We start from the raw sequence: 26,362 nt of genomic DNA on the forward strand, positions 1-26,362 counted from the left end.
AGATCTTCCTCATTTATTAGAACAGCTTTGTAGGGAATTCCCTGGTGATCCAGCAGTTAAGACTCCACGCTTCCATTGCTGGGGGACTGGGTTCGATCCCTGTAACTAAGATCCTGCAAGCCACGAGGCCAAAAAAAACCCCCAGCTTTGTAGTATCTCTCCTTTTATTTAACAGCTGTGTAGTATGCAGTTGTTTTTAGTTTTAGTGTACAACCCTTAGGTATTATAAGCATGATGGCAGTAAACATTCTTGTACAGATATCTAGGCACGTGTATAAATCTGTAGAATAAATTCCTCAAAGTGCAATTGCCAGGTTGAATGTTTACATTTTCAGTTATTTTCAGATTGCCTTTCAAAAAAATTAATGTATCAACAGGGTATGACACATACTGCTGCTAGTAATGGTTGCATAGACTTTCATTGTGTGGAGGATATATCAAGTTTATTTATAATAAATTCCCATTTAGACATTTGATTTTTAATAATTTTTCATAATCTTAATATTTTACTGAATCCCTGCAAAACTAACCCTGCAAAACTAAACCTATGTCCATACCCTTTAATCAGAAACTCATGAAAATAAAATTGATAGATCAAAAGCCATGTGCTTTTTAGAGGTGTTGATGATTGTTTCAAAAATCTGGTAAGAATGGTTACCACTTATAGATTATATGAGCCCCCATGTTTGTAAATGTGCCAGTTTTCCTAAACCATCCAAATATTAGAGCATTACTTTTTTCAGTCTTTGTTAGCTTGAAAGAGAATGAATGGTATTTGTTTTACCTTCTTTATTTGAATATTTTTTCTATGTATAATAGCCGTTTATTTTAAAGAAATTTCACGTTCATGACTTTCTCCATATTTTTCCTTTTCTGGGTTTTTTTTTCTTTAAAATTTTTCCATTTCTTATTGATTAGAAAATCTATATCAGAGTATTATACATTTTTTGAATATATTACAAATAGTTTTCTTCTAGTTCTCTTTTTTGCTTTTTTCCCTTCTGATATATAGAAGCTGATAACATTTATATATTAGCTCTATTAATGTTATACTTAGAAAGATTTTCTTCACCCCAGCATTACATAAATAATCATTTACATTTCCTTATAAGTAGCTAACAATTTAAAAACCACGAATGGGTTGCACTTTTTGAGTTTACATTATTTCTAATACAGAGATAAAAATACGAATGTTGAATAAACTAGATTTATTGAGCTCATAATGTCTTTAATATTAAAGGAAATAATTTTATCATGGCAATTTTTATTTTATTTATTTTTTATAAATTTATTTATTTATTTATTTGGCTTTGTTGGGTCTTTGTTGCTGTGCGTGGGCTTTCTCTAGTTGCGGCGAGTGAGGGCTACTCTTCATTGCGGTGCGCGGGCTTCTCCTTGCCGTGACTTCTCTTGTTGTGGAGCATGGGCTCCAGGCGCACGGGCTTCAGTAGTTGTGGCACACAGGCTTAGTTGCTCCGTGGCATGTGGGATCTTCCCAGACCAGGGCTCGAACCTGTGTCCCCTGCAATGGCAGGCAGATTCTTAACCACTGTGCCACCAGGGAAGCCCTATCATGGCAATTTTAACTTTTTAAAGGTACTTTTAGGTTTGGTAAGAGGTGCTAATGTAATGGTATATTAATATTATATTGGATATGTTATAGGTTAGATCATAGGAAACATTTTTTTAACCAACATTTTTGGAGTTACAAAGAAGTTTTTGTAATTATTTTTATTTCTTACCATAAAAAATGAGGGTCAGTAGTTCTAGCTGGAGAGATTCTGGGGGACAGAAGCTTCCATTGGAGTATCTATTTAGCTAAGCATTGGTTATGTTGCCTGACTTCCTGTACTTCAGGTTTGTCATGTATAAAGTGATAGTAGTGATGCGTAGGGTTGTTATATGGGGGTCTCTGAAACAAAGTCACATCTTAAATTTTTTATAGACACACATACTTCATCTAAGTCATGAATAGAAAAGCAATATTTAATTTAAAATTTTAGATCTGTTGAAATAGGAATAAATATTGTTTCTGCTTCTGTTTTTTACTTGAATGGTTTAATTACAAATATATTTATCTGCCTTTCTTCAGGAAGATACAGTTTTTTTCAAGGAGCAACTTCGTAAAGCAGAGGAACAGGTTCAGGCAACTCGTCAGGAAGCTGTCTTTCTGGCTAAAGAACTTAGCGATGCTGTAAATGTGCGGGATAAGACAATGGCAGATCTGCACACTGCACGCTTGGAAAATGAGAGAGTGAAAAAGCAGTTAGCTGATGCAGTGGCAGAGCTTAAACTAAGTGCTGTGAGAAAAGACCAGGTAAAGCGGGTTAATTTTGAATTTCCAGTTTGGTCAAAAACTCACGATAAGCTTATGAAAGAGAATGAGTTATGTTAAAATAATTGAGGTCAGATTCCTGGTCACAGAATTTTAAATTGCCATTCATTTTGTTTAGTCATTGTAACTTCTTGGGTTGAAATTAATGCAGGCTTTAAGAAAAACTTCTGTAAGCAAATTCCTAATTGTTAGTAAAAACTGCTCTATTATTGTTAATTAAACTTTCTGATATAAGGTATATATTGCTTTGTTTAGAGTTTATTTACTAGCTGCATAAAATGGTACTATGGTTATTTAACAGGGTATGCTTGCTTCTCAGGAGATAGAATATTCTTTTCAAGTGTTTTGTTTTTGTTTGTTTGTTTTTTAATGAACCTTAGTCCTAGGAATATAAAGCTGGATTTGTTAGGAGACCTAATGTGACTCTAGCCAAAACTCCAAAACGAATAAAAATTAAGAGCCAGAAAGAAAAAAGCGAAAAGAAAGTTGGATTTACTACTACATTATGAGATATGAGATTTTTATGTTTCTCTTAGAGGAAGAGTTTATTTCTCTCTTAGGAGAAGACTGATACGCTGGAACACGAACTGAGAAGAGAAGTTGAAGATCTGAAACTTCGTCTTCAGATGGCAGCAGATCATTATAAAGAAAAATTCAAGGAATGCCAGAGGCTCCAAAAGCAAATAAACAAACTTTCAGACCAATCAGTAAGTATAATTGAATTCATCACAGTAAAATAATTCCTTTATCAATATTTTTGTTTACAAATCAAATTTATAATGTTATACCCCTTGAATAAAATTTCTTTCTGCTTTATTTCACATTACTGGCCTAATACTGTAGTGATAATTTTTTTTAAATCTGGAATTTTTATTTGTTGGAGAAACAAAATGTTCTGTTTTGTAACGTTTAGGTCAGTTAGTAAAGTGATGTATGTAACTTTAGTCTTTGTTGGCCTTTAAGACAGCAGCAGCTTTGTGGACTTTTCAGGATTTATTTATATGATGCATGGTTGCTGAAGGAGGGAAATGTAACTCATTTAACCATTGATTGTTAACATTTTGAATAGGCTAATAACAGTAGTGTCTTCACAAAGAAAATTGGGAGTCAGCAGAAAGTGAATGATGCCTCAATAAACACAGACCCAGCTACTACTGCCTCTACGCTTGATGTAAAGCCACCACCTTCTACAGGTAAAAATCTTTTAGACTTTTTGTATGACGTGTCCTGCCTTGAAAAGTATTTATACTCATTTATACTGCCTGTTCCATGTGTCAGAATTTTAGGGAGCTTTTAAAAAAATCCTTCTAAGTGAGGGATTGAGGCAAAGGGAAAGTAAAGGTCTAAAAGCAAAGGGAGGGGCTTCCCTGGTGGTGCAGTGGTTGGGAGTCCGCCCGCCGATGCAGAGGATGTGGGTTTGAGCCCTGGTCCGGGAGGATCTCACATGCCGTGGAGCGGCTGAGCCTGTGTGCCACAACTACTAAGCCTGTGCTCTAGAGCCCATGTTCTGCAACAAGAGAAGCCTGCGCACCGCAACGGGGAGTAGCCCCTGCTCTCCGCAACTGGAGAAAAACCCACGCAGCAGGGAAGATTCAACGCAGCCAAAAATTAATAAATAAAAGAAATAAATTTATAAAAAAAATAAAGCAAAGGGAAAGTAAAGGTCTAAAAGTAAGTCATGCATGCGGTGAATATACAAAATGTGAGTGTGAACTAGTATTTATCTTCATGAGCATGGTTAATCAAATGAGCTGGTGTTTGTAAGTGCAAATGCTTATAGTATTTGATCTATAGGAAGAGAGCCAAGAATTGAATTTTTTTTTTTTTTTTTTTTTTTTTTTTTGCGCGGTACGTGGCGCCTCTCACTGCCGTGGCCTCTCCCGTTGCGGACCACAGGCTCCGGACGCGCAGGCTCAGCAGCCACGGCTCACAGGCCCCGCCGCTCCGTGGCATGTGGGATCTTCCCGGACCAGGGCACGAACCCGTGTCCCCTGCTTCGGCAGGCGGACTCTCAACCACTGCACCACCAGGGAAGCCCCAAGAATTGAATTTTTAATTAATATTCTAACACTGTGGAATTCTGAACCATTTATGGCACTTTAATTGTACAATTCTGTGGGGAAAACTTAAAAATCCCTTTAATTCTATTCATGTTTCTCTCTTTCTCGCCTTTTTTTTTGTTTTTGTTTTGTTTTGGCTGCTTTGGATCATTAAGGTACTTTCCTCATTAGTGTACCTGCTGGTGGATAAGTTAAATATTTTATTAGTTTATTAACTTACAGAACAGATTAGAGAGACATAGTGAATACATGAACAACATGAAAATTTAAATTAACTCTAGGTTTTCACTTGTCCTAATGTCTTTTTTTCACCTTATGTTAAAGATTTGACAATAACAAAAATAAATACTAGAGCATGTAAAGTATATTTAATTGTGTAGTGTTTGGGGCAATTGGTGTTTTAGACTTTTTAAATGTATTATAAGTTTCCTATGCTATTAAATATTTAGATTAAACTGCTGTAGAACAGGATCCTGCCTTCCATTTCTATATATCCTGTGTAGTACCAAGAAAGGTGTTATAGTGACTTAATAAAGACTTATTGAATAGTAGTGAAGGACTAGAAAAATGATTTAATATGTTTTCTCAAAGAGTTTGGCTTTCCTATATATCCTATCTATTAAGTATATAGAAAACAATTTCTGTGCCATTTTAGAACTATTTTTAGCTAGTTAAAAAATATGATTTTTAAAAATTATTGAATGAAAAAATTAAAATTAAAAAAATTTAAAAAATTCTCATCTAATGTTTATATTGTCCTTCTCTGTTTATTTAGTGTATGAATAGATGTTTTAAAATAGATGTTTCTCTCCTTTAGTATTCCATTTATTATATTTCACAGTATACTGACCCTCAAGTTATTCTGACCAGGAAGATAATACAAGGATCAAAATAATTTTTAATAATCTTTTAATTTTCTGCCTTGTTATAGCTGAGATAGATTTTGACAATCTAACTAAGGGACAAGTCTCTGAAATGACCAAAGAAGTTGCTGCAGAAAAGTATAATAAATGTAAACAACTCTTGCAGGTAAGCTAGCTCTCTTGTAAGAGAAAGATTTATCAAATGTAATGGCTTAGCTTATCTTTATTGTTTTGATTGATGGGTATCCCAGGGTTTCTTTTTTATACCCATATACTGATATTTAGTTTCACTTTTGAGATGATAAGTGGGGGGTTGTTCTGTGTACCTGCTCATGTAGGCATGTGTGTAAAATCATGATCCTTGGGAATTCCTTGGTGGTCCACTGGTTAGGATTCAGCACTTTCACTGCCGTCGGCCTGGGTTCGATCCCTGGTTGGGGAACTAAGATCCCACAAGCTGCACAGCATGGGCAAAAAAAAAAAAAAACACGATCCTAAAACTATTGTTTTCTGTTCCCCTGATGTCCTTCTCTTGATAATGAGCAAGTGATTAATTGAGGTTGGGGTTGGATATTGTCTGTCTTCTTCTTCTGATAAGGATACAAGAAAAATGTTTGAACTGCATAAAAGGGAAGTATTCTTTTTTACACTTACTGTAATAATAGCAAAGACTTTCACCACATCCTAAAGTGACTAGATTTGTAAAGTGGAAAAAAAGGAATGGTACCCAGATGAGTCGTTGCCTTTACGGTATTATTTTGATTATATTAAACTATTATTCAAACATTTAAGTTTTGCAACTTCCTAGTAGTATTCACTCCTGGAGTATTTAAAGGACAAAGGGAAAATGCTTCTTATTTGTACCTGATTTGGGGAAGAGAGGAAAAAATGTTTTGTGTATGTTTTTCGTTCGTTCAATTAAATATTTTTTTGTGTGTTTGCTTCTCTGTTCATGTGGAGAGGAGAGGGATAATTTTTAGAGCCATATAAGGAAATTCATATATTATTATAGTAATTAACTTAAAATATTTTATGTTGCTGTCTTGATAATATTAGTTTAATGTAATCCTTTAATCAGACTTTGAACTGAACATTTTTGTTGCTTCAGAAGATCCTTCTGTACAGGGTTGATTAGAACAATTTTACCCTTGAGGTCAAAGTAGTTGCTTATAAGGGACTAACCTATTTTTCAGTAAGTATGAAACAATTTTGGATGAATATTTTTTAAAATCTCATTATATAGTATTATTGAAAGGAAGAGAGAATATTCTTTCAAGCTAAAAACTTCCTCAAGGTAATTTTTTTTTTTACAACTGTGTTGTAGTACAACTGAAATTCAATAAACTGCATATATTTAAGGTCTGCAGTTTGTTCAGTTTTGCTATATATATATATATATATATATAGTTGTGGAACTATCACAGTGTCAAGCTAATGAACATTTCCATTACTCCATTAGCTTTTTTGTACTCATTTACAACTCATCCCTCCCTCTCTCACCACTCCTGGGAAACCATTGGCTTGCTTTCTGCCACTATAGATTAGCCTATCTTTTGTACCGTTTCTATAAATGGAATCATATGGTATGTTCTTCTTTTCCTGTCCCCTTTCAGCACAGTTATTTTGAGATTTGTTTATGTTGTTGCTTGTTATTGGTAGTTTATTCCTTTTTTTGTTTGTTTAATAAATTTTATTTATTTAAAAATTTTTTAACATCTTTATTGGAGTATAATTGCTTTACAATGGTGTGTTAGTTTCTACTTTATAACAAAGTGAATCAGTTATACATATACATATATTCCCATATCTCTTCCCTCTTGCATCTCCCTCCCTCCTACCTTCCCTATCCCACCCCTCTAGGTGGTCACAAAGCACCGAGCTGATCTCCCTGTGCTATGAGCTGATCTCCCTGTGCTATGCGGCTGCGTCCCACTAGCTATCTGTTTTACATTTGGTAGTGTATATATGTCCATGCCACTCTCTCACTTTGTCCCAGCTTACCCTTCCCCCTCCTCGTGTCCTCAAGTCCATTCTCTAGTAGGTCTGCGTCTTTATTCCCGTCTTGCCCCTAGGTTCTTCATGACCATTTTTGTTTTAGATTCCATATATATGTGTTAGCATACGGTATTTGTTTTTCTCTTCCTGACTGACTTCGTATAGTTTATTCCTTTTTATTGTGAGTTCATCTTCTGCCATTTAAAAAATTGGGTTCATCTTATTATTGAGTTGTAAGTGTTCTTTATTCCAGATACAAGTCCTTTGTCAGATATGTGGGGTAAATATTTTCTCCCAGTCTGTGGCTTGCCCTTTTATTTCCTTAATGGTGTTTTTAGAAAAAGTTTTAGTTTTGCTGTAGTACAGATTATCAATTTATTGTTTGTGTTCTCTGTATGTTCTAAGAAAACATTTACTGCTGCAACTTGTAATGATTTTCTCTTGTTTTCTAGAAGTTTTGTAGTCTTAGGTTCTTTTAGGCCTGTTAACCATTTTAAGTTTATTTTTGTGTATGGTGTGAGGTGTGGTATGTATAGTAAGGATATTTAACTGATCCAGCATTATTTGTTGAAAAGACTTTTCTCCATTGAATTGCTCAAAGCATAAAGCATATATTTTTTCTTTTCTTTTTTTTTTTAATTAAAAAAATTTTTTTTATTGGCCTTGTTGCATGGCTTGTGGGATCTTCGTTCCCTGACCAGGGATCAAACCTGTGCCCCGTGCAGTGGAAGCATGGAGCCCTAACCACTGGACTGCTGGGGAAGTCCCTCATCATGTTTTAAAACTCCATTCTTTTAACATTCTGGGTTGTAGAGAAGAGCAGTGTATAAGAAATCCACCTAAAGATTGTCTTGATCAGGAAATCCCAGAGTTCTAATTATTAATATATAGAAATAACAGCATTATAAATAATGTGATTTTTATTATGTCCTTTGCAAAAGTAATGTGTGCTTATTGTGAAATCTTACGGTGTTACAGAAATGAAGAATAAAGGTGGTAAAAAGTACCATTATGATCCTGATCCCCCAGATATAAGGGCTATTAATATTTTGGTTTATGGAATTCCCTGGCAGTCCAGTGGTTAGGACTTTGAGCTTTCACTGCCAAGGGCCCAGGTTCATTCCTTGGTCAGGGAGCTAAGATCCCACTAGCTGTGTGATGTGGCCAAAAATAAATAAATAAATTTGGTTTATTTTTTCTACATATACTACATAGACATCATATAAAATTGTGTTAAACAACTTGTAAAGCAGAAATGGGATTATACTATATATTCTGTTTTTGCAACTTGATATTTTCAATTAATGTATTTTGCCATTTTTCCTTGTTAATTTTTAGATCACTTTGTTCTTTTTCAATAAATATACTCTGTTCCATTGTATGGATATAAAATGATTTGTCCAATCTTCCACTGACAGACATTTTGGTTATTTCAATTTTTATACCTTTACAACAGTGTTATAATAAGCATTCAGCACAAGTATGTTTGTATAGATATTAGCTGTACATGGATTTAAAATCTTTTGGTAATTATACTAATTTCATTTAGGATGAGAAAACAAAATGCAATAAATATGCTGATGAACTTGCAAAAATGGAGATGAAATGGAAAGAACAAGTGAAAATTGCTGAAAATGTGAAACTAGAACTAGCTGAAGTAGAGGAGAATTTCAAAGTAAGTTTACTATTCGTATAACTTGAGGCATTACTAGTACCTGATACTTTTGAAAATGTGCTATCTATAATTTGGTCAATCTAATGTAAAGTTTCAACATGGGTAATTGGGATAGTATTTTCGTGTATAGATAAAAATGTACTATGTATTTAGTTATGTTGAATAACTATTAACTGAGAAAATAGATACCCATATGCATTGCCACTGTGGCTTTCATTTTGCGGATTCAGATGGCTATTGAAACTATATCTTTAAATCATGCTTAGTTTTTAAGATGAAAGTGATCATTTCATATTCCTTGTTCACTTAATTATGAATGTGTTTGTAAAATTATTCTAGGGGCTTGGTGGGTTTTTTTGGGAGTGTAATAAGATGGAATCAGTAATTTAAAAAAAGTTATGTAAAGGTTTTTAAATTTATCACCAAAAGGGTGTTACTTGTGATCCTAAATGAGATACTGCAGAGTAAGCAATACAGTCTTAATTAATGAAGATTACTTTTGCCAATTTAACATTAGGCAACAAACAAGCCTGAATGGTAAATGATATTTGTAAAAATGTTGGAGAAAAAAATTAGTAGGCTGTCTAGCTCATTAATAAGTGGAAAGACATTTTCCCTTTAAGTAATAAAATATAATCTTAAGTATTTTAAGGTATGTGCATGTGTGTATAATTGGCATTTTTTTTGTGTGTGTGTGTGACTAAAGGCCTGGAAGTTCTAAATGATTTAAATTTTCTCTGTCATAGCTAATTGTACCTATAATCTAATTTTAAAATATAACATTCTTAAAGACACCAAAAATTACTTTGTTTGGGTTGGTACAGGCTAAGGTAATTTAACTGCTTGATCCTTTTTTATCTTCATCTGCTGTCAGAATGAAAATTTGAAACTTATTTCATGAGGTTATTGTTGTTCCTGGGATCACTGTGAATACTGTTTTTATTGCCTGGGAACTTCTGTTATTATTTAAAAATATGAATACTGAATTTATATGAAACTTTATTTTTGCAGATTGACTAGGAAAAATGATTTAGTAAATATTTATTGAAGCCTATTAAATATAAAGCACTATGTTAGCTGTTATGTGGGTGATCATATAAGTAAGGCACAATGCTATGCTTAAGGAGTTTATAATCTGGTAAGGAGTGCTAGAAGTGTAATCATGATTCTCAAAACTCTTTCACATTCACAACCTAGGTAATCATCTTTCAAACCCATGGGAAGCTAAATAATATTTTTATTTCATTAATGATAAAAATTAACATCGAGATTAAACAACATAATTAAGGTTGTACAACTGGTGACAGTGCTTGGCTTTTTGTTTAGTGCCTTTCCCCTTATTTTGTGCTGCTTAGACACAAACACCACGAGACAAGGCAAAATGTGATGAAGTTCTACATAAGCTGTAAGTCTAAGTACTTTAGGGCTGTTTCCAACGGAATATTTAGGAGTCAGATATTACGGAGAAACTAGACCTGTGAAAGACCAAACAGGAGGGGAGGATAAACAGAGCTGGGAAAAGAAAGAAACATCTTTCTAAACAGATGGAAAAGCATTACAGGTTTGGAGGTCAGAAGTAGAGAGCATAATCTGGGAGCTGTGACAGTCTTAAGTAATAGGACTTCAATATCTGTGATGGAGTAGATAGACGTGAAAGATAGGTTGAAGCCAGATTAGGGGGGACTTAAACTGGAATGTGGGTGCTATTTGCTGTTAAGAATTTTCTAGGAGAAAAGGGACCCAACCAGAGTGGGTCTTTATGAAAATAATTTGGTAGCACTGAGAGGATTTACAGGTGGGAAGGGTTTTTGAAGGTAAGAAAATTAGGTACAAATATTCTTAGAATGAATTGATGAAGGCCATCTCCTTGGATACCTTCCCCAATCACCTACCATTGAACCTATCAAGGAAAGCCTTAGGGAAAAACCATTGAAGAATAGTTTTATTTGTATCCATAATGCTTATGCTGTAATAGGCAAATAATGGGTAGTTGTTGAATAAATGAAAGACTTGGAGACTGAAAATGTTGAAGAGTAGAGGAAGAGGAGAGGGAGTGTTTAATATGGTTTCCTAGCTTCAATCACAGTGGGCTCTGAGATTAATAATACCAGTTAACAAAAGTAGAAAAGTAGGTTTGGGACATTTTACCCTTACAGTGCAGAAGGACAACAGTGAAAACATGTTTACCCATCAATTAAAAAGGCAGATTCGGATCTTGGGAAGGAGAGAGTGTGGCACATGAGTTAATGTTTGTGATTTATTCATATGAGCATGATTGTTGAAGGCATAGAAGAAAGGGAGTTTACAGAGAATGTAGAGAGGAGAAGCCAAAGAAGAAACTTTGGGGAATACCTATATTTGTAATGGTGAAGAAGCAGACTTTAAAAAAAGAGCATGAGAGGATGACAGTGTTGGAGCAGTTTCACATAAACCAGGGAAGAAGCTTGACGAGTAAGGGAAGTTAGTCAATACTGACAAGTAATTCAGAGATGTCAAAGAATAAGAACAAGGAAAATACATGGATATGGTAATAGGAATTATTTTGATAGAATGGTATAAACTAACTCTTGAAGGGTAAGGAGAGAGTAAGTAGATGATGAAAAATGATAATTTCTTTCTTCAGCTTCAGTTGGCAGAGAAAGACAAAGAGGTAAATGGTCTAACTTCATATTTGGAAAACCTCTCCAGGGAGAGTGTACTTAAAAAAAAGTTTCATATGACACTGAATGATAATACAGCTTTATGAAGGGACACACATTTTACAGTTATGTGAGGGTGATTTTTTTTAAAGTTAAATGACTAAGGAAAAGACAAACAGGTGTTAAGACTTTTAGGTGGAAAACGTTTTTAGTTAAATAATATTTAAAATTATTTTGTTAGGAGAAAAATGCTCAAGTGTTGAAACTTAGTTTGATTTTTGTTACATAGTTTGTATTTAACAAACAATTTTACAGTGTTCAAATTTAAGAGAATAGTAAACAAATTTAAAATTATACCTAATGTATTTATCTGGTTTTCTTTTGTAACAGGAAACATTTTAGAAGTTGTTTAATGATTTGTAGCAATACCTAACATTCAGAGCATACATTTATAATATAAAATGTGCTGTAGTGCAACATTTCTCACAGTATGGTCTGTGATCCTTTGGGGGTCCCCATCCCCTTTAGAGGTCTACAAAGATAAAGCAGTTTTCGTAATATTACAGTATTTGCTTTTTTCCCTACTCTGTTACATTTGCACTGTTGGTATAAAAGCAGTGGTGGGAGAACTGCTGGTGTATTAATATTGAATCAAGGCAGTGGCACCAAACTGCACTAGTAGTTACTGTATTCATCCTAACCATGCGTTCACAGTTTAAAAAAAAAAACAGTTTCACTTAAGATGATGAAACAGTAAAATATTAATTTTATTGAAGCTTGACCCTGGGGGGTGTTTTTAATATTCTGTGTGATGAAATGGGAAGTACTCCCAAAGCACTTTTGCCTAATGAAGTAAAGTGGCATTAAAGTACCTTTGAAGGTAAAGCACTGTGTGATTGAGTTCTAAGCTGAACTAGCCTCTTTTTACATGGCATATCATTTCTATTTTAAAGAATGACTGATAGACAAAATTTAGTTATTCAGACTGGGGTATTTGGCAGATATTTTCTTGAAAAGAAGGGAAGTGAGCCTGTTACTTTAAGGAAAACCAATTGATACTATTCGTTGCCAATGATAAAATTCAAGCTTTTAAGAAAAAACTAGAATTTTGTAAACCTCGCGTCAGCTTGTTAGCCATAAATTCAGGTAGGGTCTAAAGGGGCTTGTTATGAATGAGAAAAGACACTCCTATCATTCAGGAAATTCCAGAAGTTTTAGGAGATCTGTGCCAGGAACTGGGGACAAGACCAAAAATGTTTTTTATATCACAGTGTGTATTTATGTATGTTTGTACAGTCATCTCTCGGTGTCCTCAGGGTTGGTTCCAGGACCCCTCCAAGGATGCCAAAATTGGAGGATGCTAAAGTCTCTTATATAAAATGGTGTAGTACCATCAGCCCTGAGTATCCATGGGTTCTGCATTGGCTGGCTCTGCATTGGCAGATATGGAGGGCCAACTGTATTTTTAATTTATATTTGGGTGTCTGTGTTCATCTGTGTGTCTATCTAATCTACTCTTAATACATATTTTATCTTCCTACTTGGTAGGCATTAATATGAGCTGTTTTTAGTCAATGGAGTAAGAATTTTTTTGATGTTCACATAGTCTAAGATTTGGTCAGTGGGAATACCTTCAAGCTGGTTCCTGATCTGCCTCAATATCAAAAGGATATTGTTGGTCTTTTGAGCACTTAATTTTTTTCTAGCACTGCAAGGTATTCTCATACCTTTATTCCCTCATCTTTGGGATTGGCCGTTTTTTACAATGAAGAAGCTCTGGTCCTTATTTCTCCAAGGAGTTCTGGTTGCTTATTAGTGGGAAATGGTATTTAGAACCCAAAATGCAGGCCCTATGCATGCTCATTGCTTGTAGATCCTTTCAGTGTCTGAGCTGGGAAAGGTTTGTATTTTAGATATCATGAGTTCTAGTCCAGTTCCACACTGATTCTTCCTTGCTTTCCTTTCCTTTTTTTTTTTTTAAGAGGCATTTTTTAATAGAAGTTATTACAGTAATTTTATCTAACTACAGAAAGAGATTATCAGGATAAGGATGTTGGTGTGTGTGTGTGTTTGTTTTTGGTCGTGCCATGTGGCTTGCAGGATCTTAGTTCCCTGACCAGGGATCAAACCCTGGCCCCAGCAGTGGAAGCGTGGAGTCCTAACCACTGGACCACCAGGGAATTTCCCCTTGCCTTCATTAATTCCTATTTGTACACCTTTTCCACAGTGAGAATCCTGTGCCCAATAGTGTCAGTACATTGAGTCTACTTGCTAATTCTGATATCCCACACCTTCAGAACTGCTAGAGCCATATCACTAAAAGAAGGAAACATATTAAGAATAGAATTGAATTCAAGATTGTTTGCAAGCCCCGCCCCCCGCCCCAGGTTGTCAGTATATTGCGTTCAAATGTTACCTGTGTTTGTTCTCTCTCCCTCACCCCCTTCAGTGTATGGTAACACAAAATGACAAGTGGGTTAAAAAGATCCCTGCAAATAAACAGTGGATTAAAGCTAATTAAAACAATAGGATCACAAATGAAGAGTAAGAAAATGATTTTTTATTTCTGGTATGAGTTTTCATCAAGTGTATTTCAAAGTTAAAACCATGATTCCCTAATCAGATTTGACAAGAAGTTGACAAAATATATATTCCAAATGCTTAAGACAACTTTTTGAAACATGGATGTACCTTAACCATTTTTGGTAAGAAACCTGGCTCTAAGTGTATTTTGTGCTTGGAGTTAATAGCTAATGCTAGAGAGAAGCAATCAAGATACTTTATTTTTATATATTTTACATTTATAAAAAATATATATTTCATATATATAATTTATATATAATTTATATGTAAAATTATACATTTAGAGAGAGTATGTTTTATATAGTTATTTTGAAGTTTCATATATAACAGTGAAAGATAGTGCTAAATGATTATAACTATTTGTACATTTTGTGGTGTTACAAATGGCTGAAATCACAAACAGAAAACAATATGGTGACTGTATTAATTATGCTGCACAGCGAATTACCTGAAAATGTAGTGGCTTAAAACAGTATTTGTTATCTCACAGTTTCTATGAGTCAGGAATCCAGGTGTGGCTTAGCTGGGTCCTCTTTAGACATCTTGCAAGACTGCAGTCAGTGTGTCAGATTGGGCTTAGTCATCTCACGGGTATAGATCTACTTCTGAGCTCACTACTTGTTGTCAGGATTCAGTTCCAAGCAGATAGTTGGGTGAGGGCCATAATTCTCTGCCATCTTCCATGAGGTCACTCTCCTCTATGTTGTTTTTTTTTAAAATATTTATTTGGCTGCATCAGGTCTTAGTTGCGGTGTGTGGCATCTTCGTCACAGCATGTGGAATCTTTTGTTGCGGCATGTGGGCTTAGTTGCCTCGTGGCATGTGGGATCTTAGTTCCCTGACCAGGGATCGAACCCACGTCCCCTGCATTGGAAGGTGGATTCTTAACCACTGGACCACCAGGGAAGTCCCTCCTCCTCTATGTTTGACTGACGTAAAAGGTTATTCAAACCACAGGCAGGGTAAACTTTAAAAATGTAAAGCTGATCCTTTCTTTGCTTGAAGCTCCTTAATGGGCCTCCCATGCATTAGTGCAATTAGGATAAATGCCAAAATTCTTTTTTGGCTGCACTGTGTGGCTTGTGGGATCTTAGTGCCCCAACCAGGGATTGAACCTGTGCCCTCGGCAGTGAAAGCGGCAGTGAAAGCACAGAGTCCTAACCACTGGACCACCAGGGAATTCCCGCCAAAATTCAACATAGCATATAATATTTTATATGACTGGCCTCTCTCTAGTCCCATTTTAAGCCACAGTTTCTTGTTTGACTCTCCTCTATTGTAGAATTTCTCTCAGCAGTAGTTCTCAATCTTGACCTTGAATCAGAACCACCTGTATTATTTGTTTGTTTTTAGGTAATTATCAAATTTATTTAAATATTTTGCCTTTTTGTAATATTAAAGATTAAATGGCAATATACAACATGTATTTAGGAAAATATGAGCAAATACAACATCATAAGTAATGATAAGAGTACAGTCATAACTTATTATAAGCTAAACAAAAGTTAGCAGAGCTTGTGCCTTTGCAGGGAAAGGTCAACATACAATCACATGTATAGAATGCCACAGACAAGATTATCTTGAGAATTGCCCTTTTTCACATTATGTTCATATAATTTCATTTAATATAGTTTGTTAGGGTACCACATTTTTTTAAAATTAATTTTTATTGGAGTATGGTTGCTTTACAATGTATTTGTTAAAACACAAATTTCTGGCTTCCATTCCCAGAGTTTCTGATTTGTATGTCTGGGGTGGGGCTTGAGATTTGCACATTTGACAAGTTCCTGACGCTGCTGGTCTGGAGACCATGCTTTGAGAATGGTTTTAGTCACTCGGGCCTTACAACTCATGAATTGCTTTCTTGTTTCAGGGCCCTTATTCATGTACTTTGCTAGGAATATTCTTGCCTACAATCTTTTGTTAACTTTTTTTTTTTTAAAGAAGAATTTTTTCTTGGCCGCGCCACGCGGCATGCGGGATCTTAGTTCCCCAACTAGGAATCAGACCTGTGCCCCCTGCAGTGGAAGCACAGAGTCTTAACCACTGGACCGCCAGGGTAGTCCCAGAAGAATTTAAACATATGTAAGAAGAGAATAATGTAACGAACTCAGTTGTACTTCTCACCCAGCAATCAACAGATGTTACTTTGTGGCATCTTATTTTAATTTTCTTTAAGTCTTTTTTTTAAATTGAATTTGTTACAGTATTGCTTCTGTTTTTATGTTTTTGTTTTTTTGTTTTTTTGGTTTTTTTTTGGCCGTGAGGCATGTGGGATTTTAGCTCCCTGACCAGGGATCAAACCCACACCCCATGCATTGGAAGGCAAAGTCTTAATCACTGGACCGACAGGGAAGTCTCAGTGCCATCTTATTTTATCTGTTCAACTGTAATTCCCTTCTCTCTTCCCCCAGTGGTATTTTTTCAAGTATATCCCATAATTCCTATTATTTTCCTCTGAATATTTAACTATTCCTACTACTCTTGACTTATTCTTTAAGTCTCAGATTAAACCTCTCTTTTTCAGAGAGGACTTCTTTGACCTCTCAGTCTAAATTAGGTACCTTTATTAAACTTAAACCTGGGAGCTATACTTTTATTTTATAGCACCATAACTTGTAATTAATATTTCTGTGCTTATTTCTCTAACAACTCCCTTTGCTTAATTATAAGGTCCATGAAGAACAGGGATCATGTTTATTTTATTCACCACTGTATTTGCAGCCTCCAGTACAGTGCCTGATATTTGAAGTTAAATATTTGTTGAATGACTAAACAAGTTAATGGGGCAAACATAATTTATAGCATTTTCTTATAAAAATATTTGGTAAAAGAAATGTAGTGGGATCAGCAGTTTTATTGTCAATTAATACCCTGCCCTGTCAGGAATACAATAGAAGTAGGCCAGTTTGCTTTCTGCTTCCTGTCTTCTTGAGTTACTCTTGATTTCCCTGCTACTGACACTATAGTTTTATATTACTTCTAACGACTGTATTTATAAGAATTTCTGTTTGCTATTTCAGCAACTTACTTCATGTTTGTCTTCTCCCCCAGTGTTTCTCAATACCCTCACTCCTACCACAATCCTCTGCAGAGTTAGGATTAAGTCCTTTTTGTTCAGCACTGAAACCTAGATCCGGACAGTGCCTGGAATGAACCAAGTGATCGTTAAGCATTAGTTGAGTGAGCAAATGACAAAATGGATATATCACCATCTAACAGAATGTGTATTTTACTTATTTTGTTTCTTGGCCATCTGCCCTGCTCTAGATACAGACTTCATGTGGGCAGGAATTTTTGTGTGTTTTGGTTATTCCTAAATCTCTAGTGCCTGGAGGCCAGTTCCTGCTGCATATTAGATAATAAATATTGAACATACGCGTGGATAAAAACTCATTATAGTTTTTTTAAGTAACTGGCTCCCAGTTACTTAAAATATATATTTTAAAAATAACTTTTAATAGTATGAAGTAATTTAGGATTAAAAACCCTACCAATTTAAATTTATTTAGAAACTTAATATACCTTAAAGTATCTTATTTTTTCATGTCAACCCAAAACCACTGTTTAGAATTATTTATTATTTTCATACTATTTCAGATATTCTGTATAAGCCCCTTACTAGAAATATGAAAAGGGAAGAGTAAAGAAAATAATAAAGCAAAAGCACAATGGTAAATAATGATAAAAATGATGGTGGGAAGTACTTTATTAACTATTACCAGAGAAAAAATTAAAATAAAAAAAATTTTTTAAGTAAAACTATTTCAAAATGTTGTTTAACATCAGGTACCTGACTAGCGATTTTTCTAAATCATCATTTCATATTGCCGGATGATCTGCTTCCTTTTTAAGAATAGAAGAGTAATATTTGTATATACTTATAAATGATTAATGGAGGGTGTCTTGAGTATATCTGTGATTTTTGTGGGTGACAAAATTAAAGGTACTGCAACTGTTGCTATGTTTTTTTGCCTACATCCATAATTGAAGAAAATGCTAAATTTCAGTTAGAAGTTAGTGAAAAGATATAAAAAAATTTTTTTTTCATCTAAGTTCATGGATTTCCTGAATTCTAAACATGGATCCTTTTGTGGGGGGAGGCATGCATTGTGAATACAAATTTAAGAATCTTCTCTAAGTCAAGAGTTCAGTCTTCTAATTTGCCAAACAACCTAATCATAACTATTTTGTCCATGTTCCTGTGTTCTGTTCACCCTGCCTCCAGTTTCCCCCATGAGGAATCAAAGCTGCTTATTCCTCCTTTTCTTACCCTTATACTATTTGCAGAGGATTTATTTCATCTTTGATGGTAGTGGAGTGGAGTATGAACCTAGAGGAAACTCTTTTATTAGGTTGGAATTCTCTATGAAGTTCCTTGGCTCTATCAGCGCATGCATAAATGTTTTGATGAAACCCTTGACTCCATTTAAGTAGTTTATTGTTTGCTTACAGAAGAACTTAACCATACTCCTTTAAATTGATTTGCTTACACTTTTGTAGAAGTAGTTTATCATCTCTTAACTCTTTTGCTGCTTTCATGCCCTTTTTTCACTTTTCTTGAATCATCTTTGAAATATTTTAAAATTTTACTGTCTCCCTTTTTCTCTCTTCACATTTCCACTTAAACATCCTGAATTACTGTAGTGGTATGTCAGGGGTTTTTGAGTCTTGACAGGAGATGAGGGAACATCCATTGAGGGCCTGCTGTGTTCTAAACACTCCCCTCATTTCTCAGTAGTCCTCTGAGGCCTGGGAAAGGTAAGTTCCTCAGGGTTATTTGTGCTGGAGCTGATGAGCAAATTCTGGCCTGACTCCAATCCACCATGTCATGCTGCCCCCTGATTATTTGTTTCTACTTTCAACTGTGCCCAGTATAGTTTTGCTAGATTAACCTTGCTAAGGACCATTGCACTGTGTTATTATTGTTCAAGAACTGTTAGACCCATTGTAGTAAACTGTATGACACATCTGGCACATTTGCCCTTCAGCCTGTGTTTTTAGCTGCATTTCTTCTACTCTTAACATGCATCCTGTGTTCTAAGTAAATCATTCACTTACCAATCCTGCAATATGTTATATTTCATATGCCTTCTGTACTCTTTTCACGTGCTTAAGAAGAACTTTTAATTCCCATTTCTCTTTTCAAACCTAAATTGACTTGCATTTTTCACGTTTACCAGTTTTGCTCTCAATGATAACGACTTATTCCATTTGAAGGCCACTTACTCTATTTTAAGGTCATTTTATAGGTAAAAATTTGTTAACATAGAGTCTCATTTCTACTCCCAAGGGATGACAATCAGCAAAACCAGCTGAATTTTACTTTACAGATGAAAATTTTCATCCTTATATCCTTTGTTAATATTTTTGGTTGAATTTTTTAATTTTTATTTTTGAAGGTTTTTTTTTTTTTTTGGATGTGGACCATTTTTAAAGTCTTTATCGGATTTGTTACAATATTGCTCTGTTTTATGTTTTGTTTTTCTGGCCGTGGGGCATGTGGGATATTAGTTCCCCGACCAGGGATTGAACCTGCACCCCACCGGCACTGGAAGGTGAAGTCTTAAGCAGTGGACTGCCAGGGAAGTCCCTGGTGCAATTTAAATATGATAAAATTCTCTCATTTTAATTGCAATTTGATGAATTTTGGCAAATACATATAGTTCTCTACCATTACATTCAAACTATAGAACGTTTTATTGCTGCACATCGTTCCCTCATGCTCATATGTAGTCTATTCCTCCAGCTACCCCCAGTCCCAGACAACCACTGTTCTACTTTCTGTTACTCTATAGTCTTACTTTTTCTAGGATTTCACATAAATGTGGTCATACAGAATTTATTCACTAATTGATAGATGTTAATCCTTTTACCAGCTGACGGGCATTCAAATTATTTCTCATGTTTTGCTGTTACGAGTAATGCTGCTATGAACATTCTCTTACAAGTTTTTTTTGTGGACATGTGTTTTCACTTTTCTTGAGTAGATACCTAGGAAGGGAATTGCTGGCTTATATGGTATATAAGTGTATGTTTTTAAGAAACACCCAGATTGTTTTCCAAAGAGGCTGTACACTTTGCATTCCCACCAGCAGTATATGAGCATTCCAGTCACTAGCCCTTGGTATTGTCAGTTTTTAATTCTAGTCATTCTAGTGAGTGTGTAAGGTTACCTCATTGTGGTTTTAGTTTTAATTTCTCCAACAACTAGTGTTTTTTTAATTATTATTATTATTATTTATTTTATTTTTTAATTTTTTAATCTTTTTTTTAAATTAGTTTCTGCTTTATAACAAAGTGAATCAGTCATACATATACATCTGTTCCCACATCCCTTCCCTCATGCATCTCCCTCCCTCCCACCCTCCCCATCCCACCCCTCCAGGCGGTCACAAAGCACCGAGCTGATCTCCCTGTGCTCTGCGGCTGCTTCCCACTATCTATCTACCTTACTTTTGGTAGTGTATATATGTCCATGCCTCTCTTTCGCTTTGTCACAGCTTATCCTTCCCCCTCCCCATATCCTCAAGTCCATTCTCAAGTAGGTCTGTGTCTTTATTCCCGTTTTACCCCTAGGTTCTTCATGACATTTTTTTTAAAATTCCATATATATGTGTTAGCATACGGTATTTGTCTTTCTCTTTCTGACTTACTTCACTCTATATGACAGACTCTAGGTCCATCCACCTCATTACAAATAGCTCAGTTTCGTTTCTTTTTATGGCTGAGTAATATTCCATTGTATATATGTGCCACATCATCTTTATCCATTCATCCGATGATGGACACTTAGGTTGTTTCCAGCTCCGGGCTATTGTGAATAGAGCTGCAATGAACATTTTGGTACATGTCTCTTTTTGAATTATGGTTTTCTCAGGGTATATGCCTAGTAGTGGGATTGCTGGATCATATGGTAGTTCTATTTTTAGTTTTTTAAGGAACCTCCATACTGTTCTCCATAGTGGCTGTACCAATTCACATTCCCACCAGCAGTGCAAGAGTGTTCCCTTTTCTCCACACCCTCTCCAGCATTTATTGTTTCTAGATTTCTTGATGATGGCCATTCTGACTGGTGTGAGATGATATCTCATTGTAGTTTTGATTTGCATTTCTCTAATGATTAATGATGTTGAGCATTCTTTCATGTGTTTGTTGGCAGTCTGTATATCTTCTTTGGAGAAATGCCTATTTAAGTCTTCTGCCCATTTTTGGATTGGGTTGTTTTTTTGCTATTGAGCTGCATGAGCTGTTTATAAATTTTGGAGATTAATCCTTTGTCAGTTGCTTCATTTGCAAATATTTTCTCCCATTCTGAGGGTTGTCTTTTGGTCTTCTTTATGGTTTCCTTTGCTGTGCAAAAGCTTTGAAGTTTCATTAGGTCCCATTTGTTTATCTTTGTTTTTATTTCCATTTCTCTAGGAGGTGGGTCCAAAAGGATCCTGCTGTGATTTATGTCATAGAGTGTTCTGCCTATGTTTTCCTCTAAGAGTTTGATAGTTTCTGGCCTTACATTTAGGTCTTTAATCCATTTTGAGCTTATTTTTGTGTATGGTGTTAGGGAATGATCTAATCTCATACTTTTACATGTCCCTGTCCAGTTTTCCCAGCACCACTTATTGAAGAGACTGTCCTTTCTCCACTGTACATTCCTGCCTCCTTTATCGAAGATAAGTTGACCATATGTGCGTGGGTTTATCTCTGGGCTTTCTATCCTGTTCCATTGATCTATCTTTCTGTTTTTGTGCCAGTACCACACTGTCTTGATTACTGTAGCTTTGTAGTATAGTCTGAAGTCAGGGAGCCTGATTCCTCCAGCTCCGTTTTTCGTTCTCAAGATTGCTTTGGCTATTCGGGGTCTTTTGTTTTTCCTAACAAATTTTGAAATTTTTTGTTCTAGTTCTGTGAAAAATGCCAATGGTAGTTTGATAGGGATTGCATTGAATCTGTAGATTGCTTTGGGTAGTAGAGTCATTTTCACAATATTGATTCTTCCAATCCAGGAGCATGGTATATCTCTCCATCTATTTGTATCATCTTTAATTTCTTTCATCAGTGTCTTATAATTTTCAGCATACAGGTCTTTTGTCTCCTTAGGTAGGTTTATTCCTAGATATTTTATTCTTTTTGTTGCAATGGTAAATGGGAGTGTTTTCTTGATTTCATTTTCAGATTTTTCATCATTAGTGTACAGGAATGCCAGAGATTTCTGTGCATTAATTTTGTATCCTGCTACTTTGCCAAATTCATTGATTAGCTCTAGTAGTTTTCTTGTAGCATCTTTAGGATTCTCTATGTATAGTATAATTATTATTTTTTAATGTTAAACTTAAAAAAATTTTTTTAATTGAAGTGTAGTTGATTTACAATATTGTGTTAGCTTCAGGTGTACAGCGTAGTGATTCAGTATTTTTGCAGATTATATTCCATTATAGGTTATTACAAGATAATGGGTATAATTCCCTATGCTACACAGTAATCCTTGCTTATTTATTTTGTATATAGTAGTTTGTATCTGTAATCTCATGCCCCTAATTTGCCCCTCCCCTTCCCCTCTCCCCTTTGGTAACCACAAGTTTGTTTTCTATATTTGTGAGTCTGTTTCTTTTTTGTATATACAGTCATTCATATTATTTTTTAGATTCCACATATTAGTGATACCATGCATATAGTATTTGTCTTTGACTTATTGAATCAAGCGCGTGCGTGCGCGCGCGCGCACACACACACACACACACACACACACACACACACCCATCTTCTTAATCCAGTTGTCTGTTAATGGGCACTTGGGTTACTTCCGTGCATATCTTTGCTATTTTAAATAGTGCTGCTATGAACATTAGGGTGTATGTATCTTTTAAGATTAGTGTTTTCATTTTTTCCAGATAGTCCCTGATGACTGACTGGTGATGCTCAACATCTTTTCGTTTGCCTACAGGCCATTCATATACATTCTTTTGTGAAGTGTCTATTCAGATCTTTTACCTGATTCTTTATTGGGTTATCTTTTTTGGATTTAAGAGTTTTAAAAAATATATTCCAAATACAATTTCTTTGTTATATATGTTGGAAATATTTTCTCCCAATTTGTGCTTCGCCTTTTCATTTTTAAAAATACTGTCTTTTGAAGAGCAAAAGCTTCTAATTCTGAAGTAGTCCAGTTTAGCAATATTCTTAATGGTTCATGCTATATGTGTCCTATCTGAAATTTTTGCCTAACCCAGGGTTACAGAGATTTTCTCCTATTTTTTAATCCAGCATATTTTATAGTTTCAGCTCTTAGGTTTAGATTTATGAGCTACTTAAAATTAATTTTTGTGTAAGGAATGATATGTAGTCAAAATTTGTTTATTTGTATGCAGATAGCCAGTTTTTTAGCATCATATATTTAAAAGAACATGTTTTTCCTCCATTGTATTACTTCTGCATCTTTGTTGAAAATTAATTGACAAGAGTATGGGTATATTTTTGGAATCTCTTTTCTGTTTTATTGATTTATATTAGGGGTCAGCATACTAAGGCCTACATCCAAATTTGGCTTGTGGCCTATTTTTGTAAATAAGGTTTTATTAAAGCGCATTGCCATGCCCATTCATTTTTAGGTATTGTCTATGGCTGCAATAGCAGAGAGAGATTTGAGTAGTTGTGACAGAGGCTATGTGTCCTACAAAGCTGAAAATATCTACCACCAGGCCCTTTATGGAAAAAGTTTGCCTACCCCCAATCTGTTTATCCTTAGGCTAAAACTGTACTCAGTTGATTACTGTAGCTTTATAATAAGTCTGGAAATTAGATTATGTAAGTCTTGAAGTTTGTTCTGCTTTTTAAATATGGGCTATTCCAGGACCTTTGTGTTTCCATGTACATTTTATAATCAGTTTGTCAGTTTATACAAAAACCTGCTGGAATTTCGATTGGGATCGCATTGAATCTGTAGATCAATTTGGGGGGAATTAATAGCATAAAAATAAGTTTTCCAGTCCATGAATGTGGTATATTTCTCCATTTGCTGAGGCTCTCTTTAATTTCTCTCAGTAATGTTGGTGGCTTTTAGTTTATAGGCCTTGCACATCTTTTGCTAAATTTATTCCTCAGTATTTAATTTTTATCTATGAATGTTACTATAAATCGAATTTTTAAAAGTTTCATTTTTCAGTTGTGTGTTGCTGATATATAGCAGTACAGTTGGTTTTATATATTGACCTTATATACTGCAGCCTTGCTAAATTAACTCATTCTCCTAGTTCTAGTGTATTCCTTAGGATTTTCCACTTCTATGATCATATCATTTGTGAGTAAAGATGGTTTTACTTCTTCCTTTCCAGTCTGTCTGCCTTAATCTTGCCTTAATCTTAACACTGTGGTAGAACCTCCAGTAGAGGGACTTCCCTAATGGTCCAGACTCTGCGCTCCCCAATGCACAGGGCCTGGCTTTGATCCCTGGTCAGGAAACTAAATCCCTCATGCAGCAACTAAAAGATCCTGCATGCAGCAACTAAAAGATCCTGCACGCCGCAACGAAGATCCCGAGTGCTGCCACTAAGACCCAGTGCCGCCAAATAAATAAAAAAAATAAAAATAAGAAAAAGAAACTCCAGTATAATGTTGAATAGAAGCGGTTAGAACAGACATTTTTGCCTTAATATTTGATCTTAGGTCGAACCATTTAATTTTTCACCATTAAGATTCACTGTAGGTTTTTGTAGATGTCTTTTTTTTTTTAAATCATGGATGCCTGTTGAATTTTATAAAATGTTTCTTCTTGCAGTTACTGAAATGATTGTATGCTTTTTTCCTTTATGAACATGTGATGAATTACATTGATTTTTGGATGTTAAACTAAATTTGCATTCTTGTGATAAAACCCACTTGGTCATGATTTCTTTTTTTAAATAAATTTATTTATTTTTGGCTGTATTGGGTCTTCGTTGCTGCGTGTGGGCTTTCTCTAGTTGCAGCGAGCAGGGGCTACTCTTCCTTGCGGTGCTAGGGCTTCTCATTGTTGTGGCTTCTCTTGTTGCGGAGCACGGGCTCTAGGCGTGGGCTTTAGTTGTGGCACACGGGCTCTAGAGCGCAGGCTCAGTTGTTGTGGCACACAGGCTTAGTTGCTTCGCGGCATGTGGGATCTTCCCAGACCAGGGATCGACTCATGTCCCCTGCATTGGCAGGCAGATTCTTAACCACTGCGCCACCAGGGAAGTCCCAATGTATTATTTTCTAATATTGAATTTGATTTCTTAATTAAGTTAAGGATTTTTACATCAGTATTCGTGAGGGTCTGCATTTGAGGTCTGCCGTTTTCCTGTGATGTCACTGGTTTGGGTATCAGGATAATACTGGCCTTGTAAAGTAAGCTGAGACAGTGTTTTTTTCCTCTAGTTTTTGAAAGAGTTTATACAAGATTAGTATTTTTTTAAATGTTCGATAGAGTTTACCAGGGAAGCAGTCTGAGTTGTTTTTTGTCTTATGATTTTTACTAATAGCTAAATTGTAAGAGATTCGCAATTTCCTCTCAATTAGCAATAAAAAGGGTACTTTATTGGCACAAATAAATTTGAAAATATATTGGGCTTTATCCTGCTTTCTGATTTTGTTAGATGTGGAAGGGACATTTATGAGAAGTTGAGAACCAGCCTTTCCAACTGTATATTTTAAATATAGTAGGGAAGTCATTTTATTGTTATATTTTGGCTAAATATTTAATGCTCTTCTTGTTAAAAAATATTTGGTTGCTTATTCACCTTTGTTTTTGTTAATTTTAGGAACTTAAAAGGAGTATAGAAAATCAAGCAGAAAGGAAATTGGAGGGTCAAAATTCCCAGAGTCCTCAGCAGATCTCACAGTGTTTCAACACAAGCTCAGAGCAAAATGGTCATGTTCCTGCAGTGCCAGATACACAACCAGTTCTGCAGTTTGGTAATCCTTATGCAACACAGGAAACAAGAGGTTATTAAAATATTTTTGGTTGGGGTTAGCTGAATGTGGAGGGTTTTTTTTATTTGTATCTTCCTGGGATTAGAGAACTGTTGGTATGATCAACTCTAATAGAAATCTTGTTTTATAATAAGCAGTTTTTTGGGTTTTTTTTTTTTGCGGTACGTGGGCCTCTCACTTTGTGGCCTCTCCTGTTGCGGAGCATAGGTTCCGGACGCGCAAGCTCAGCAGTCATGGCTCACGGGCCTAGCCGCTCCGCGGCATGTGGGAGCTTC

At 35.3% G+C, this 26,362-nt stretch overlaps 1 protein-coding gene across 2 annotated transcripts in view; it reads left to right on the forward strand.

Annotated features, from left to right (window-relative positions):
• TAX1BP1 (Tax1 binding protein 1) overlaps positions 1-26,362 on the forward strand; it is a 75,760-nt gene that overhangs the window by 36,396 nt on the left and 13,002 nt on the right. For both annotated transcript variants that reach the window (XR_013811076.1, XM_079711327.1), the window contains 6 exons: positions 2,093-2,317; positions 2,896-3,042; positions 3,405-3,528; positions 5,327-5,424; positions 8,803-8,928; positions 25,916-26,099. Coding sequence is in view for 1 of the 2 variants with exons in the window: in XM_079711327.1 (XP_079567453.1) it covers positions 2,093-2,317; positions 2,896-3,042; positions 3,405-3,528; positions 5,327-5,424; positions 8,803-8,928; positions 25,916-26,099 (904 nt within the window). In the remaining variant the exon portion in view is untranslated. The remainder of the gene's footprint in view (positions 1-2,092; positions 2,318-2,895; positions 3,043-3,404; positions 3,529-5,326; positions 5,425-8,802; positions 8,929-25,915; positions 26,100-26,362) is intronic.

The sequence above is a fragment of the Hyperoodon ampullatus genome (assembly GCF_949752795.1).
Source record: "Hyperoodon ampullatus genome assembly, chromosome: 9".
Taxonomy (NCBI): domain Eukaryota; kingdom Metazoa; phylum Chordata; class Mammalia; order Artiodactyla; family Ziphiidae; genus Hyperoodon; species Hyperoodon ampullatus.